This window comes from Phyllobates terribilis, unplaced genomic scaffold, assembly GCF_046119375.1.
Source record: "Phyllobates terribilis strain yellow unplaced genomic scaffold, ASM4611937v1 Scaffold_7__3_contigs__length_470593459, whole genome shotgun sequence".
Classification (NCBI taxonomy): domain Eukaryota; kingdom Metazoa; phylum Chordata; class Amphibia; order Anura; family Dendrobatidae; genus Phyllobates; species Phyllobates terribilis.
The window spans coordinates 255,045,914-255,064,251 of NW_027362767.1; the positions used below are offsets into that span (position 1 = coordinate 255,045,914).

An 18,338-nucleotide genomic window follows, 5' to 3' on the forward strand; every position below is an offset into this window, starting at 1 on the left:
AGTCTATCCCTGCTCCCAGATTACTTCTGATGGTGAAGATGCTGAGGCCACATGCCTTGCTGTGCTCTTATATCAACTCTTATCTGTTCTATCCCCCTCCCAGGGAAGTGGGGAGTATGTGTATAAGAATACACGAACTAGACAAAGAATTGATGACAGACAAGGTTAAAAGAAAATAAAAAATCATATAAAAGTGATCTCACAGACAACAGAGTGGAACACCGGGGAGTTAAGGAAGGAGAAACTAAATATGACAGGATGAGGATATGCACAACAGACAAACACCAACAGTCTTCTGAACAACACTCCAAATGCCTCCTGAAACAACCAACACCTCCAACTCCAGAACCAGACAGTATGAGCTAACACTGGCAATCCCTGATTGCCAGAGGCGAGTATATATAGCAGGGGAGTGGGCAAAACTAAACAATTGATACTATTAAAACATGAAAGCTTCAGGAGCTCTCAACTGAACAGATTAACCCCTGCACTGCTAAAGCTTCAGGAGCTCTCAACTGAACAGATTAACCCCTGCACTGCTAGCAGAAACCTGCACTGTTTAATATGATGGTGAAGTGCTTCTAATCAGTACAGGAGTATGTGAAATCAGACACTGCAGTCTTCTGGCCCCTCTCTGTCGCGGTAAACCCATGACAACAGGTTTTTATCATTACCCTTTTGGGACCTTATGATTTCCTGTTGTCTTTTCATTTCATTTTTTTGGGGTCAAAAACAACCCAGTGATTCTGCTTTTTCATTATTTATTTTTTATTTATTTTAATTCAGCATTTACCGTATTGGACAAATCTTTATTAGTTCAGACAGTTACACACACAGCATTACAAAACATATACGATTTTTAAAGAAGCACTCCTCCCATCAAAGTATTTATCCTCTTAATATATTGCGGTCATCATATTATATAGCTGTCACGGATTTACCACGACAGAGAGGGGCCAGAAGACTACAGCGTCTGATTCCACATACTCCTGCACTGATTGGAAGCACTTCACCATCATATTAAACGGTGCAGATTTTTGTTAGCAGTGCAGGGGTTAAATCTGTTCAGCTGAGAGTCTCTGAAGCTTTCCTGCTTAGATGATCTCAGCTGTTCAGTGTTGGCCACTCGCCTCTGCTATTTATACTTGCCTCTGGCAATCTGGATTGCCAGTGTTAGTTTTATACTGCCTGGTTCTGGAGTTGGAGGTGTTTGTTGAGGAGGCGTTTGGAGTGTTGATCTGTGACTGTTGCTTGGTGATTAGTCTGCGTGCATATCCTCAACCTCTCCTTGTTGGTTTTTCCTTCCTTCTACTTCCCGGTGTTCTGCTCTGTTGTTTGTGAGTGCATATTTGTATGATTGGTATTTTCATTTATCCCTGTACGTCTTCCAATGTTAGCCTGGTTTGTGTATTCTTATACACTACTACTCCTCACTTCCCTGGGTCGGGGAGGGAAGAAATTAGGGCTGATTCAGGAGCTCAGCAAGGTACGTGACCCCTGCGTCTTCACCATTAGAAGTAATCCGGGGAGCAGGGATAGACTAGGGTGCCCCTAGCTTTAGGGATAGGGAAGGAGCCCCTCTAGCCCCAAGTTATCATGTGACAATAGCACTGTGTACTTACAATTGCTCATTTTGCCTTTCTGCCCAGCTAATTACTCTCTTTTTCTGCTCTATGTAGAAACAGGAAGTTTCTTGTCCCTGCAAAAATCATTCCCCTCTTCAACTCCTGACCCAGCTGCTCCGCCTCTCCCCCATGCCAGGGATATTTGCAGTGACTGATGAGTCAGACAGGGAAAATTGACCTCCTGTTTCTACACAGAGCTAAGAAGGATTCAGCTAGTCAGTTTTTAATTACTTCATGTCATAGACCTAATGGAAAACAGACAAATTACCTGGGTAGAAAGGCAAAATGAGCAACTGTAAGTACACAGTGCTATATAATAAGATGATTTCAATGTATTAAGATAAAAATTTTGATGGGAGTGCTTCTCTAAATTTTATGAAAAGGGAGGCGATATGAACTGCAAAATTCCATATACAATGAGCTCCCCGTAGTGGTGGCTGTATAATTACTTCTATTTTAATCTCCCCAAAGTGGTGGCTGTATAATTTCCTATACTATGAGCTCCCCCTAGTGGTAGCTGCATAATTCCCTCTGAACTCCCCCTAGTGGTAGCTGCATAATTCCCTCTGAACTCCCCCTAGTGGTGCTGTATAATTCCCTACACTATAAGCTCCCCCTAGTGGTGACTGTATAATTCCCTATACTATGAGCTCCACCTAGCGGTGGCTGCATAGTTCCCTCTGAGCTCCCCCTAGTGATTGATGTGTAATTTCCTATCCATGAGCTCACCCTAGTGGTGGCTATATAATTCCCTATAGGATTAGCTCTCCCTAGTTGTGACTGTATAATATTGTATACAATGAGCTCCCCCTAGTGGTAGCTGTTTAATTCCCTAAACAATGAGCTCCCCCTAGTGGTTGCTGCATAGTTCCCTAAACAATGAGCTCCCTCCAGTGGTGGCTTAATAATACTCTATAGTATGTGCTTCCCCCTAGTAATGGCAGTATACTTCCCTATACTGTGAACTCCCTCTAATGGTGGCTGCATAATAACCTACACTATGAACTCCCCCTAGTGGTGCTGTATAATTCCCTACACTATAAGCTCCCCCTAGTGGTGACTGTATAATTCCCTATACTATGAGCTCCACCTAGCGGTGGCTGCATAGTTCCCTCTGAGCTCCCCCTAGTGATTGATGTATAATTTCCTATCCATGAGCTCACCCTAGTGGTGGCTATATAATTCCCTATAGGATTAGCTCTCCCTAGTTGTGACTGTATAATATTGTATACTATGAGCTCCCCCTAGTGGTTGCTGTTTAATTCCCTATACTATGCGCTCCCCCTAGTGAAGGATGTATAATTCCCAATACTATCAGCTCCCCCTAGCGGTGGCTGTATAATACCCTATATTATCAGCTACCCCCTGTGTTGGCTGTATAATACCCTATACTATGAGCTTCCCCTAGTGTTGGCTGTATAATACCCTATACTATGAGCTTCCCCTAGTGTTGAATGCATAATTCCCTATACTATGAGCTTCCCCTAGTGTTGAATGCATAATTCCCTATACTATGAGCTTCCCCTAGTGGTGATTGTATAATACCCTATACTATGAGCTTCCCCTAGTGTTGGATGCATAATTCCCTATACTATGAGCTTCCTCTAGTGATGGATTCATAATTCCTTATACTATGAGCTCCCCCTAGTGGTGACTGTATAATACCCTATACTATGAGCTCCCCCTAGTGATGGATGCATAATTCCTTATACTATGAGCTCCCCCTAGTGGTGACTGTATAATACCCTATACTATGAGCTCCACCTAGTGGTGACTTTATAATACCCTATACTATGAGCTCCCTCTAGTGGTGGCTATATTCCCTATAATATAAGCTCCCCCTAGTGGTGGCTGTATAATTCCTAATACTATGAGCTCCCCCTAGTGGTGGCTGTATAATTCCCTATACTATTAGCTTCTCCTTGTGGTGGCTGCATGTCTCCCTATACAATGAGTTCCTCATAGTGGTGCCTGCATAATTTCCTGTTCTATGAGCTCCCTCTTGTGGTGGCTGTATAATTCTCTATACTATAAGCTCCCCCTAGTGGTGGTTGCATATTCCCTATACTATAAGCATTATTTTTTTAAAGGAGTACTCAGGGGGCATTCAGGGGGTGCAAATATTTATATTGCCCCATGCTCTGACAACCAGGCAGTAAACGGGTTAACATTCAGGGATCCTTCTACTGCCCATTTCCATCCTCTCCTCCCACTAACTAAATACAATATGGTCCCATTAGCTCTGATCATGGCGACCGCAGCCCTAATTGGAGGCGTTGGTCAGTGTCTCGTCTGTATGGGATACTATGTATGGATGAAATAAGTGCATCATTTCCAACCTGGAACATCGGGGAGCCTCCCATGAAAATAGGGGGTCCTTCCAGACTTTGGGAAAGTTGCACAATTTCCCAATGCCGCGAGCAGCAGTTGTGGAAGGTTTCTTGTGCGAGACACTCCTGAAAAACGGGCAGGGCCACCAGGGAACATACAACTGGCATCCAACCATGGAAGTTTAGGAATAAATAAGTGTAATTTATGGACGAGTCCTGGTGCAGGCGGATCAGGATACTGGTACAGGGAGAAGCAGCGGTACCAGGAACAGTGACCTGTACAGACAAGCCGCCGCCAATAAGGGGGATCATGGGACGGCAGCAGCCTTAAATTCCCCCAGGCAGACTATCAATAGTAGAGGGGAACTCTGTAATTAGGGAGGCACCCCAAAATTAAATATTAAAGGTGCCACCGCCCTAAAAAAAAAAAAGGTTTATGCTAAACTAATCCATGTGACCGCGCCGTCTTCATCCCTGGCACAGGCGGCACAATGCAGTGAGGTGAAAAATAGGTAAACGGTGTAATGAGAAGTCAGGACCCAGCATTGCTGTTACCGGTCACCACCCGCCGCAAATGTGCCCCAAAACAGCTCTAAAGGCCCCAGCTGGGTCCATGGACAGAAAATAAAAGGCCCCAACCGGGTCCAAGGACGAAAAATAAAAGGCCCCAACCGGGTCCATGGACGGAAAATAAAAGGCCCCAACCGGGTCCATGGACGGAAAATAAAAGGCCCCAACCGGGTCCATGGACAGAAAATAAAGGTTTATGCTAAACTAATCCATGTGACCACGCCGTCTTCATCCCTGGCACAGGCGGCACAATGCAGTGAGGTGAAAAATAGGTAAACTGTGTAATGAGAAGTCAGGACCCAGCATTGCTGTTACCGGTCACCACCCTCCGCAAATGTGCCCCAAAACAGCTCTAACGGCCCCAGCCGGGTCCATGGACAGAAAATAAAAGGCCCCAACCGGGTCCAAGGACGAAAAATAAAAGGCCCCAACCGGGTCCATGGACGGAAAATAAAAGGCCCCAACCGGGTCCATGGACGGAAAATAAAGGGCCCCAACCGGGTCCATGGACAGAAAATAAAAACGCTGCAGGTCTCACAAAACATTTTTTAAGCATTTTTTTTTTACAAAGTACAGAATTTTTTTGTAATTACTTGAAAAAACCCAAACCGATACAAGTCTGCTGTCGGGTCTTTTTTTACGGCATAATTAATACTGTGAAAACAAAACCCCCAAAAACAATGGCGGAATTGCGGGGTTTTTTCACGTTTTCCCATTAGTTGGAATTTTTCAGTACATTATATGGTAAAGTGAATGGTGGCGGCCAAAAGGAAAACTCGTCTGCAAATAACAAATCCTCAGACGGCGACAGGGACGGAGGGATATAAGAAAGCTCTGGGGTTTGGGAGAAGAGGAGAAGGAGGTAAAGGGATTTCGCCATATACAGCTGCAGCTTTCTATCATGCTTCTGGCTGGAATCTTGCACTATTTTCAGCTGTCAGTGAATGAATGCAAACATTATTGTGGCAATCCACAAAGAGCTGGGAGTGTGTTACAATTGGATCCAATGTAAGCCGCGTTGTGAGCAGTGGAGGAAACAGCCACTCAGCTCTGACTCCTGCTTCCACCTCGCTCCTGCTTCCCCCTCGCTCCTGCTTTCCCCTCGCTCCTGCTTTCCCCTCGCTCCTGCTTTCCTCTCGCTCCTGCTTACACCTCGCTCCTGCTTACACCTCGCTCCTGCTTCCCCCTCGCTCCTGCTTTCCTCTCGCTCCTGCTTCCACCTCGTTCCTGCTTCCACCTCGTTCCTGCTTCCACCTCGTTCCTGCTTCCCTCTCGCTCCTGCTTCCACCTCGTTCCTGCTTCCACCTCGCTCCTGCTTCCACCTCGTTCCTGCTTCCACCTCGCTCCTGCTTCCCCCTCGTTCCTGCTTCCCCCTCGTTCCTGCTTCCCTCTCGCTCCTGCTTCCACCTCGTTCCTGCTTCCCTCTCGCTCCTGCTTACACCTCGCTCCTGCTTCCCCCTCGCTCCTGCTTCCCTCTCGCTCCTGCTTCCCCCTCGCTCCTTACACCTCGCTCCTGCTTTCTTCTCGCTCCTGCTTCCACCTCGTTCCTGCTTCCCCCTCGCTCCTGTTTCCCTCTCGCTCCTGCTTCCCCCTCGCTCCTGCTTCCCCCTCGCTCCAGCTTCCCCCTCGCTCCTGCTTCCCTCTCGCTCCTGCTTCCCTCTCGCTCCTGCTTCCCCCTCGCTCCTGCTTTCCTCTCGCTCCTGCTTTCCCCTCGCTCCTGCTTCCACCTCGTTCCTGCTTCCACCTCGTTCCTGCTTCCACCTCGTTCCTGCTTCCACCTCGCTCCTGCTTCCACCTCGTTCCTGCTTCCACCTCGCTCCTGCTTCCACCTCGTTCCTGCTTCCACCTCGCTCCTGCTTCCCCCTCGCTCCTGCTTCCCCCTCGTTCCTGCTTCCATCTCGTTCCTGCTTCCCTCTCGCTCCTGCTTCCACCTCGTTCCTGCTTCCCTCTCGCTCCTGCTTACACCTCGCTCCTGCTTCCCCCTCGCTCCTTACACCTCGCTCCTGCTTTCTTCTCGCTCCTGCTTCCACCTCGTTCCTGTCTTCCCCCTCGCTCCTGCTTACACCTCGCTCCTGCTTACACCTCGCTCCTGTTTCCCTCTCGCTCCTGCTTCCCCCTCGCTCCTGCTTACACCTCGCTCCAGCTTCCCCCTCGCTCCTGCTTACACCTCGCTCCTGTTTCCCTCTCGCTCCTGCTTACACCTCTCTCTCCTGCTTACACCTCTCTCTCCTGCTTCCCCCTCGCTCCTGCTTACACCTCGCTCCTGCTTCCCCCTCGCTCCTGCTTCCCCCTCGCTCCTGCTTACACCTCGCTCCTGCTTACACCTCGCTCCAGCTTCCCCCTCGTTCCTGCTTCCCTCTCGCTCCTGCTTACACCTCTCTCTCCTGCTTACACCTCTCTCTCCTGCTTACACCTCGCTCCGCTCCCGGTCCATTATAGTCGGTCAAAAACATTTATTGTGCACTTCCGTACATGAGCAGCAGGTGGCGCGCTTGCCCCTCTGCCTCTCTATCCCAGCAGCCGCAGCCTCCTTGGTAGCTCCCAGTTCCTGTCTGTTGTCGGCTTCTCTCTATGGTGGTAGCTGGACGATACCACTGAACAGGGAAGTTGGGGGTGCATTGCCGGTGTCCACAGTGGATGACAGGAAGATGGCGCAGGCTCTGTCTGAGGACGAGTTCCAGCGGATGCAGGTAACGCTACACTCAGGCTTGCTCAGGTGACGGCTGACGCGTGACGTCATGACAAACAGCACGCTGACGTCATGTGTGAGCGGTAGGGAGGGTTTAGTGAAGAGCTGCAGCCCCGAATGTCATTAGTTTTGCTGTCACATAGAATGAATGGAGGCGGAGGATCAGCTGACAACTGCCAGTCATTGTGTGGTGAGCAGGAGCTGTGCGCTCTCCAGTCAGTGCAAGTGACGTCATCAGTCAGTACCAGGCGCCAGTGACGCCATCAGTCAGTACCAGGGACCAGGCCAGTGACGCCATCAGTCAGTACCAGGGACCAGGCCAATGACGTCATCAGTCAGTACCAGGGACCAGGCCAGTGACGCCATCAGTCAGTACCAGGGACCAGGCCAGTGACGCCATCAGTCAGTACCAGGGACCAGGCCAGTGACGCCATCAGTCAGTACCAGGGACCAGGCCAGTGACGCCATCAGTCAGTACCAGGGACCAGGCCAGTGACGCCATCAGTCAGTACCAGGGACCAGGCCAGTGACGCCATCAGTCAGTACCAGGGACCAGGCCAGTGATGCCATCAGTCAGTACCAGGGACCAGGCCAGTGATGCCATCAGTCAGTACCAGGGACCAGGCCAGTGACGCCATCAGTCAGTACCAGGGACCAGGCCAGTGACGCCATCAGTCAGTACCAGGGACCAGGCCAGTGACGCCATCAGTCAGTACCAGGGACCAGGCCAGTGACGCCATCAGTCAGTACCAGGGACCAGGCCAGTGACGCCATCAGTCAGTACCAGGGACTAGGCCAGTGACGCCATCAGTCAGTACCAGGGACCAGGCCAGTGACGCCATCAGTCAGTACCAGGGACCAGGCCAGTGACGCCATCAGTCAGTACCAGGGACCAGGCCAGTGACGCCATCAGTCAGTACCAGGGACCAGGCCAGTGACGCCATCAGTCAGTACCAGGGACCAGGCCAGTGACGCCATCAGTCAGTACCAGGGACCAGGCCAGTGACGCCATCAGTCAGTACCAGGGACCAGGCCAGTGACGCCATCAGTCAGTACCAGGGACCAGGCCAGTGACGCCATCAGTCAGTACCAGGCGCCAGTGACGCCATCAGTCAGTACCAGGGACCAGGCCAGTGACGCCATCAGTCAGTACCAGGGACCAGGCCAGTGACGCCATCAGTCAGTACCAGGGACCAGGCCAGTGACGCCATCAGTCAGTACCAGGCGCCAGTGACGCCATCAGTCAGTACCAGGGACCAGGCCAGTGACGCCATCAGTCAGTACCAGGGACCAGGCCAGTGACGCCATCAGTCAGTACCAGGGACTAGGCCAGTGACGCCATCAGTCAGTACCAGGGACCAGGCCAGTGACGCCATCAGTCAGTACCAGGGACCAGGCCAGTGACGCCATCAGTCAGTACCAGGGACCAGGCCAGTGACGCCATCAGTCAGTACCAGGGACCAGGCCAGTGACGCCATCAGTCAGTACCAGGGACCAGGCCAGTGACGCCATCAGTCAGTACCAGGGACCAGGCCAGTGACGCCATCAGTCAGTACCAGGGACCAGGCCAGTGACGCCATCAGTCAGTACCAGGGACCAGGCCAGTGACGCCATCAGTCAGTACCAGGGACCAGGCCAGTGACGCCATCAGTCAGTACCAGGGACCAGGCCAGTGACGCCATCAGTCAGTACCAGGGACCAGGCCAGTGACGCCATCAGTCAGTACCAGGGACCAGGCCAGTGACGCCATCAGTCAGTACCAGGGACCAGGCCAGTGACGCCATCAGTCAGTACCAGGGACCAGGCCAGTGACGCCATCAGTCAGTACCAGGGACCAGGCCAGTGACGCCATCAGTCAGTACCAGGGACCAGGCCAGTGACGCCATCAGTCAGTACCAGGGACCAGGCCAGTGACGCCATCAGTCAGTACCAGGGACCAGGCCAGTGACGCCATCAGTCAGTACCAGGGACCAGGCCAGTGACGCCATCAGTCAGTACCAGGGACCAGGCCAGTGACGCCATCAGTCAGTACCAGGGACCAGGCCAGTGACGCCATCAGTCAGTACCAGGGACCAGGCCAGTGACGCCATCAGTCAGTACCAGGGACCAGGCCAGTGACGCCATCAGTCAGTACCAGGGACCAGGCCAGTGATGCCATCGGTCGGTGCCAGGCGCCAGCGACGTCATCGGTCAGACTGTAAGCTTGTGAGCAGGGCCCTCACTCCTTTCGATATGAGATATGCTTATTCTGTATTGTTTGTATAAGTCCCCCCTAAAATTTGTAAAGTGCTGCGGAATATGTTGGCGCCATAAAAATAAAAATTATTATTATCAGTCGGTGCCAGGCGCCAGTGACGTCATCGGTCGGTGCCGTGGTGTCACCAATCAGTGATGCCCTTTCACCCTGCTGTCAGTGCCCATCCTGTGCCACCCTGCCAGTATTTGTGGTATGAGGTTGGCTGCGCGGAGGTGCCATAGCTGTACTGGTGCTCTTGGTAGTGCCTGTCACCACTGAGTGGTGGGGTGATTAGATTGTCAGCTCTTGGCTCGCCTGCACTCAGACTCGCCGTGTTTCTGGCTGGCGCTGCCTTGTCCCCCGGGCACCAGTGTGTGGGGCGCTGGGTGACACCCGAGGGCGGTGGTGATGGGTGATCGGTTGTCGCCCAGCTTCCCCGGCACATTCTCCACATTCCTCTGATTTTCCAGCATGCAGCTGTGCTCGGCTGGTCACATGTCTGCAGCATTAGTCCTGGTCCCGTGCTCAGCGCCCCCGGCTGTGTGTGACTGGTCCGCAGTGTGACTATTGCTCCCTGTTATCAGCCATTCCCTGCCCCCATCACATTATGTGTCTCTCCTATCACAGGCTCAGCTCCTGGAGCTCCGGACCCAGAACTACCAGCTGTCTGACAACCTGCGGAAGAACAACCAGGGTGAGTATAACCCCCATCCTCCCTGCATGCTCCCTCCTGTACAGGCTTTCTTAGAGGGATTGTCCATGTAGTGCTTTAGAGATATGTGATTACTGACACAAGCGGAGTCAGGTCTGACAGATCGGTCACCGCTTGTCCCTGCTGTTGGTTGTCGGACACCTTGTCCCTGGAAGCCACAGCTGAATGGCTGCTGAGGGCCGAGCCGATGCCTGCTGGGCCTCAATAGAGTCCAAGCTGCTGCACCGCCTCTTTACAATGTCTGTGTAGCTGGGGAACCCCCATACCGTGGTGTCCACTATTACATGCATTTTCTTAACACCTTCTTCTTTTCTAGAACTGTCATCCCTGCGTCAGAAGCATGTGTCCATGGAGAAGGAGTACCACAAGGCCCAGAAGGTGAGGCGGCACTCTGAAAGGGAAGAAATGGTGAATGTGGGAAGCGGTGAGAGCGCGAGTCAGAGAAGGGAAAGGAGCAATCTGATTGGTTACTTCACTGTCTGTTCTGGTAGCTGCCGGGACCCCCACCTGTACTGAGGACAGGGGTCACCTCACCCCCAAAGCTGATCGTCTACAGTCATAATTGTAACCACGACTACAAGCATTCTCTACCGGTGCCTCTCCAATAACCGGGACCCCCACCTGTGCTGAGGCCAGGGGTCTCCTCACCCCCAAAGCTGATCGTCTGCGGCCATAAGTGTGACCACCACTACAAGCATTCTCTGCCGGTGCCTCTCCCATATCCGGGACCCCCACCTGTACTGAGGCCAGGGGTCTCCTCACCCCCCCCCCCCGAAGCTGATCGTCTGCAGCCATAAGTGTGACCACCACTACAAGCATTCTCTGCCGATGCCTCTCCAATAACCGGGATCCCCACCTGTACTGAGGCCAGGGGTCTCCTCATCCCCAAAGCTGATAGTCTGCAGCCATTAGTTTGACCACCACTACAAGCATTCTCTGCCGGTGCCTCTCCAATAACCGGGACCCCCACCAGTACTGAGGCCAGGGGTCTCCTCACCCCCAAAGCTGATCGTCTGCGGCAATAAGTGTGACCACCACTACATACATTCTCTGCCGGTGCCTCTCCCATATCCGGCACCCCCACCTGTACTGAGGCCAGGGGTCTCCTCACCCCCCCGAAGCTGATCGTCTGCAGCCATAAGTGTGACCACCACTTCATGCATTCACTAAGAGCCAGGACCCGTATTAGTCAGACATTGATCTGCCTTGCGGGAAGACCCCTGAACAGATCTCCTCTTTGAGTTATGCCTGAGGGGGCAAAGGGTGACTCATCGGGTTGTTTGTATACAGGGTATTAGTTGTCCCTTTAACCATCGCACCGCCGCGGAGGCCGTGTGCCCTTTTCCGTCCTTCCTCTTTGTGTTTGTCGCCTTCGTGATGTTTTGTTTTTTGTCACTGTTTCTGCTTTATTCGCAGGCCCTCAGCAAAAGCAAGAAAGCCCAGGTAATACGGGACCCCCAGAAATGAGCAGGATCAGTGATTCTTTGCATATGGCGATTAGTTTGCAGTAAAACTATTATTGTCGCGCATCTTCCAGGGGCTTCCTGTCCCCTCTCAGTGATGCAGGCTAGTGCAATATTAAAGCAGCATATATATAAATATACCATATATGTGCCTCCTTTAGCTTGTTCTCATAAATTGCTTTACGTAGCAGGTTTCAGTGCTGCATTAAGTGCTTCAGAGCTGAACTTATTCTTCTCCTATCTGGATAATAGAAGCAGGAGGGCACCTAATGAGTGGGGTACCTTTAGGTCAGATTGGTATGTGGTTTCTGGTGGCGTCATTACTTTCTTACTGTTCCTGCAGGAGGTGGAGGCGTTATTGGGAGAGAACGAAATGCTCCAGGGAAAGCTGCACAGTCAGGAGGATGACTTCCGGCTGCAGAACAGCACGCTGATGCAGGAGCTGTCCAAGGTGCAGAGACGTTAGGGGGTCCTGACCAGTCCAGGGTGGGCTTTATTCCTGCCTGCCGTGCTCACTCGTGTCTTTGTATGCAGCTGTGCTCCCAAATAGAGCAACTGGAAAGCGAAAACCAGCAGCTGAAGGAAGGGGGTCCATCTCAGGAGGGCGTCCCCGGAGCTGCGGAGGGCGAGCTGAGAAGACTACAGGCAGAGAACACTGCGCTACAGAGGACTATAGGCGGTGAGACTCTTAGCCCCTGTAATCGGGCTCTGTCATGTCGTATGGGGATTATCACCCAGCTTTCCCAGATACCGAACGGCAAATCAGCCTGAATATCCACTGTACAACCCTGCGTCATTGGGTAGATTGCCATTCACATGTCTGGGAAAGCTGGGTGGCTATTAATGACACAGCTGCATTGGCAGCTGCATTGACTGTCACTTTCCAGGAGCGGGTACAACTTCCCTTTCCTTTACGCCTGGTCCTTTCCTCTCTCCGCTCACTTGGCTGATTTGTGCTTTGCAGCCATTCAGGAACGACAGGAGAAGGAAATGGCGTCACTGAAGAGCCAAGAAACGCCGTCCGATGGTCTCTGCAGCCCACATACAGGCCAGGAGAGCGAGGCCCGGGACGTACAGACAGACAGCCCGAGCCACGGACAGCAGGTGGTCTGCACAGCGCTGGCGCATGTAGTGCTGCGCTGTATATAGGATGTGGCTCTAGTGACCTGTTATCTCTTATAGGGCGGCGAACAGTCCAGCAGCTGGGAGCCCCGGGAGGATAATCTGCAAGGTGAGGGGGCCGCCATCACTGAGGTCAGCCCTGCATCCCAGCCCCAGCATATGTCTAAGCAGGGAGAGAAGCTGCTGCCAGACACCTGGGACGCTGCTCATCCCCCAGCACGCCATGTCTCCCACACAAATCAGCACCTTTGGTCAGTGATCATCTAATGCAGTGGTCTTTAAAGGGGTTCTCCCATTTCAGGGGTGCAAACTGAGCTTTTCCTGACCCTCCTGGGATCCAGCGATGCTTCAGTTTTTGTCTGTCGGCTGCAGCGGTGACGTCACGTCGATCACTGAGCTCTGCTGTCCTGCCAATGTAGACAGCACAAATGTTGAGCTCAGTGATTGGCTGCAGCGCTGTCAACGTGACCTCACTGCTGCAGCCGATTAGCAAAGACAAAGGCAGAACTGGACCCCAAATGTGTTAGTAAAAGCTCTGTTTTTTTTTTCTTTCTATTTTTTTATATCCCTGGGATAATTGAGCAAAATGTTTTTTTGGAACAGGACAAACCCTTTAACCTGCGGCTGCTGGCATCAGCTTTACAAAACTCTGGAGAGCTTGTGCTTATACACAGTAGTCAATCCAAACAAGCAGAGCTGCAGTGTAAAGTACCATGAAGGTGCAGCGCAGCAGCCTGTTAGCTTCCTGCCTGGAGGTGGATGTTAAACCATTTCAGTTTCACACATACAGGTGCATCTCACAAAATTAGAATATCATCAAAAAGTTAATTTATTTCAGTTCTTCAATCCAAAAAGTGAAACTCATATTATATAGAGTCATTACAAACAGCGTGATCTATTTCAAGTGTTTATTTCTATTAATGTTGATGATTATGGCTTACAGCCAATGAAAACACAAAAGTCATTATCTCAGTATATTAGAATAATTAACAAAATTCACCTGCAAAGGCTTCCTACGCGGTTAAAAAGGTCCCTTAGTCTGTTTCAGTAGGCTCCACAATCATGGGGAAGATTGCTGACTCGACAGATGTCCAGAAGGCAGTCATTGACACACTCCACAAGGTCCCAGAGTCTGGAGGAAGAGTGGAGAGGCCACAATCCAAGCTGCTTGAGGTCTAGTGTGAAGTCTCCACAATCAGTGATGGTTTGGGGAGCCATGTCATCTGCTGGTGTAGGTCCACTGTGTTTTATCAAGACCAAAGTCAGCGCAGCCGTCTACCAGAATATTTTAGAGCACTTCATGCTTCCCTCTGCCGACAAGCTTTTTGGAGATGGAAATGTCATTCTCCAGCAGGATTGGCACCTGTCCACACTGCCAAAAGTACCAATACCTGGTTTACACACAACAGTATCACTGTGCTTGATTGGCAGCAAACTCACCTGACCTTAACCCCATAGAGAATCTATTATAGAGAATCTATGGGGTATTGTCAAGAGGAAGATGAGAGACCCCAGACCCAACAATGCAGACGAGCTGAAGGCTGCCATCAAAGCAACCTGGGCTTCCATAACACCTCAGCAGTGCCACAGGCTGATCGCCTCCATGCCACATTGCCGCATTGATGCAGTAATTGATGCAAAAGGAGCCCCCACCAAGTATTGAGGGCATTTACTGAACATACAGTACATTTCAGTAGGACAACATTTCGGATTTTAAAACATTTTTTCAAGCTGTTGTTATAAAGTATTCTAATTTACTGAGATAATGACTTTTGTGTTTTTATTGGCTGTAAGCCATAATCATCAACATTAACAGAAATAAACACTTGAAATAAATCACTCTGTTTGTAATGACTCTATATAATATGAGTTTCACTTTTTGTATTGAAGAACTGAAATAAATTAACTTTTTGATGATATTCTAATTTTGTGAGATGTACCTGTATGAAAGGAGTCCCTGATTTTTACCCTGGTAGATCAGAGCTGCAGTGCAAAGCATGGAGTACAGACTGAGTATTTTCTCTATTTCTTCAGGTGTAACACTGAAACTGGCGACACAGACGGAAGAGAACAAACTTCTGAGAGACAAAGTAAACTCCCTACAGGTTGGTGCTGCTGCCATTGGGATTATGGTCTTATGTGGGTAGATCCTCTGGAGATTATACCTGCGGTCCATCTCTGCTCGTCCTACATGCACCAGGGCGGGGATCTGGCACAAATGTTCTCCATTTTTTTATATGCAGGGAGAGCTCTCCAAAATGCAAGAGGAAAGCACAAAGGTACGAGCTAAGTATTAGGAAAGGAGGTTCGTGCCCTGATGAATTTGGCTTTATTAGGTCTGAACACGACCGCAAAAGTTGTGAACAATGTGAGGACGTGGATGATGAAGCTGCGGACGTTACCACGTGCAGTGGCTGCACACATCTGATATCCAGCCATGGAGAATTGTTGGATTTCTGTTATCTGATGATAATAATGATTTTTCCTTTTTTTTTCTGTGATAGATTTCTGAAAAGTTAAAGAAGAAACATGACAGGTGAGAGACTGGTGGGTACAGAGGAGAGTGGAGAAAACCTCTGTATGGGCACTGCTGTATGTCAGGGGTGGGGAGTTTATTCTGAAAATGCAGTTAAATGTTCATTGGATCAAACATGAGGCCAAGCTGCCGCAATTCAGGGAAAACACAGCTCGCACTATGAGCGGGCAGCAGTCTGCTACGGGTCACTGCTGGGAAGACTTGGCATGATTGACAGGTCTATAACAAATAGGAAGAGACTAAATAGGCAAACCTAGGATGGAGATGTTACGTGGACTCTTCTCCCTTCTGGGTTTTCTATTCCCTCGTCCTGGGTTTTCTCTCCCCACGTCCCTGGCTTCCCTCCTGTTAGGATTTCCAGCTTCCCATGGTCGGGTCTCATGAAATGACAGGTTGCTTTTTGTGACTTAAAGGGCTCCTCCCGTGGGTAGAGCGGAGTTAGCTCTTGTTTCTCAGGAGCCAGAGCAGCCGAGCAGTGCCATGTAAGTCGTCCCTGCATTGCTTTCAGCTATTGCTCCTCCCATTTGTGACTTCTTCTCTCCTCCACAGTTATCTCCGTCTCCAAACAGACAAGGAGGCCCTGTACAATGACAGCAGGTGAGTCCATCATCCTCCGGTCGGGAGAGGGGGTTCTAATCAGCGCTGACTTCTGACCTTACTGTCGGTCAATCAGGACGAAAATAGAGGAAATCCAGCAAAGAAAAGAGGAAGAGCTGAAAGCCTCGGCTTCCCGGAACCAGAAACTGCAGCAGGACCTGAGCGCGGCTCAACAGGTACCGAGGGCTGATCACATCTGAAGGTTTCCTCCATACCTCCACATTGTCACTCCTTACCACAGGCCAGCCCTTGGGCCGCCTTGTCCCGGGACTGGGCCGTCTTGTCCCGGGGCCGGGCCGGCTCGGTTTATGCCATGATGGCTTTTATACCAGGCTCCCATCCTACGAAGGTTTATGTAATATCCTCCTCACCTCCTGGATGAAAGGGGTGGAAAGCCCCCACAATGGGGGTCCATTAGTAGTCGGAACTAGCAGGGGGGTCCCTAAGTAATGAGTACGTTTTCTAAAGGCTGTGGGCAGATAGAGCAGCACAACTCTCACCGTGCCCTGCTGCTGCTGTGGGTTGTAGTTTCTTCACAGGTCCGCTGCTTTACATTAAGCTTTCTCTCTACAGACTTGTACTGACTTAAAGGAGCAGATCCAGAGCCTGAAACAAGACCACGAGAAGACCCTTCAAGGACTCCAGGAGCAGGTACATAGGGCACTGCTCACAAGGCCTGCACCGCTGAGCGCCATCTTCTGTTTCTATCACTGAACTCTCTTTCCCGCTCTTCTCCGGTCTTCCCCGTCGCCTCTGTTTCTCTGTGCCGCTGCCCTCCTCGGGTATAGGTAGCGTGGCAAAGCGCGGAGAGCCAGGAGCAGGTTGACAACATTTTGTCAGAGAACGATGCCCTGCGTACCAACCTAGCCGCCTTGGAGCAGGTACTACACCCCTCAAGATTAACCAGATCATCTGACTGCCATCCTCTCAATCACACCTAGCGAAACATCTCCGCTCATGCAAGTGTTTGGCTGAAAATAATTAAGGGGGCAGGACTGCTTTTTTAAATTTATTTTCCTTCCCCAAAACAGCGCCACCCCATCTATAGATTGTATGCGGTATTGCAGCTTAGCTTCTTTAATTGCAATGTAGCGGAGTTGCAAAACTAGATATGGGACATATGTGACGTGCTATCTGAAGGGAAGCAGCCATGTTTTCCTAGTCCTGTAATTAAACCTTTCGGCACATACGGATGGGTGTATCAGCGGCTTCTCGTGTCACGTTCCCAGCTTTAGGATTTGTGGGGCCCCTTTAAGGCAATGAAGTCATAGTGCCTGGGACACATGATGTGCTTCAGTGTGCTCTGTTGTGGGTATCCCGTAAAAAGCAATAATGACCAACTTGGAGACCCTTATGACGAGCAGAATTAAGGTGCCATGGAGCACAGGACGCAGCTGCACGTGTGGATGTACCACCATTCATGGGTAAAAATTGGGTGCTGGGGTAAATGTTAATGTGGCCATTACATTATTGGTGGAGGGGGCAGCTCTGAAGGGAAAGGGCGCACGGTGTCAAATACATTAATCTGCTTGTGTCTTAATGGATATTTCCATTTCCTAAAGTGGTGGTGGATAACTATCAGGTGACCTCAGGGACCCTCACACTGATCCTGACCCCATCTTAGATCCATGCTGCAGATCCCCTGCGCAGAAGGTGGATGGCACCCCTGCTCAAACGAAGACCAAAGGGGCTCAGTGGGGGGCAGCAGAGATCAGATCATAAAGTGGGGGCACATCCTTTGTGATATGTTGTCTCCCCTATTCAGAACAGTCCCCAGACCCCACCCAATTGCTTAAACCAGGGGGACGGAAGACCTCCGCTCTTGCCCGGGTGTGTTGGTCTGTACACCGCTCTGTGCACACTTGAGCATGAGATGAGCTCTTCTGCCCCCTGTTTTGAGTGATTGGTGGGGGTCCCAGGACCTCTCTGAACAGAGGCGACAACATATCGAAATGATTTGGTAATTAATAATTCCTGATCCTCAATGACTCCATCTTCTGCATCTCATCCCCACCAGACGATTTGCATGGCTGCCCCCTACATCCTTCTAATGTCCTGTGTCAATTTCCCATGCGTTGTCTCCTGTACATTACTGTTCTTGGTGTCCATTACAAACCTTTCCTTCATTGTGTAGATTCAGACGTCCAGAACTCAGGAGCTCAGCTTATTACGGGAGCAGAGCGCAGCGCTGACGGCAGAAGTACAGCAGCAGCAGAGCGACAAGGAAGCGCTGCTGGCCCAGAGGGAGGACCTGAAGACCCAGCTGCAGGTGGGGTGTCATAATGGGGGCACCGGGCCAGTTACCAGTCCCTCGGGCACCACCGCCGTCTTATATTCATAGTAGCTGCTCTCACAAGTAATCACTAACGCTCAATATACGATTAACCGAGGTCTGAGGCTGCACCACTGAGAGATGGAGATGATCGCATGTCCCCTTCTGATTGCTTCGTTGTAATCA

General features: G+C 50.7%; 1 protein-coding gene across 3 annotated transcripts in view; it reads left to right on the forward strand.

The window, feature by feature from the left end:
* Window positions 1–6,915: 6,915 nt before the first annotated feature.
* The window catches only part of GRIPAP1 (GRIP1 associated protein 1), a 59,718-nt gene continuing 48,295 nt past the window's right edge, over window positions 6,916–18,338 (forward strand). Inside the window, exons 1-16 of one of the 3 annotated variants that reach the window (XM_073640340.1) lie at window positions 6,916–7,215; window positions 10,078–10,144; window positions 10,479–10,540; window positions 11,579–11,605; window positions 11,969–12,076; window positions 12,160–12,304; window positions 12,590–12,729; window positions 12,808–12,856; window positions 14,782–14,852; window positions 14,991–15,026; window positions 15,252–15,283; window positions 15,833–15,880; window positions 15,957–16,056; window positions 16,454–16,531; window positions 16,669–16,761; window positions 18,015–18,149. In XM_073640340.1, the coding sequence (XP_073496441.1) occupies window positions 7,174–7,215; window positions 10,078–10,144; window positions 10,479–10,540; window positions 11,579–11,605; window positions 11,969–12,076; window positions 12,160–12,304; window positions 12,590–12,729; window positions 12,808–12,856; window positions 14,782–14,852; window positions 14,991–15,026; window positions 15,252–15,283; window positions 15,833–15,880; window positions 15,957–16,056; window positions 16,454–16,531; window positions 16,669–16,761; window positions 18,015–18,149 (1,233 nt within the window). In that variant the 5' untranslated portion in view covers window positions 6,916–7,173. The remainder of the gene's footprint in view (window positions 7,216–10,077; window positions 10,145–10,478; window positions 10,541–11,578; window positions 11,606–11,968; window positions 12,077–12,159; window positions 12,305–12,589; window positions 12,730–12,807; window positions 12,857–14,781; window positions 14,853–14,990; window positions 15,027–15,251; window positions 15,284–15,832; window positions 15,881–15,956; window positions 16,057–16,453; window positions 16,532–16,668; window positions 16,762–18,014; window positions 18,150–18,338) is intronic. The other 2 variants (XM_073640338.1, XM_073640341.1) reach the window with 2 other exon arrangements.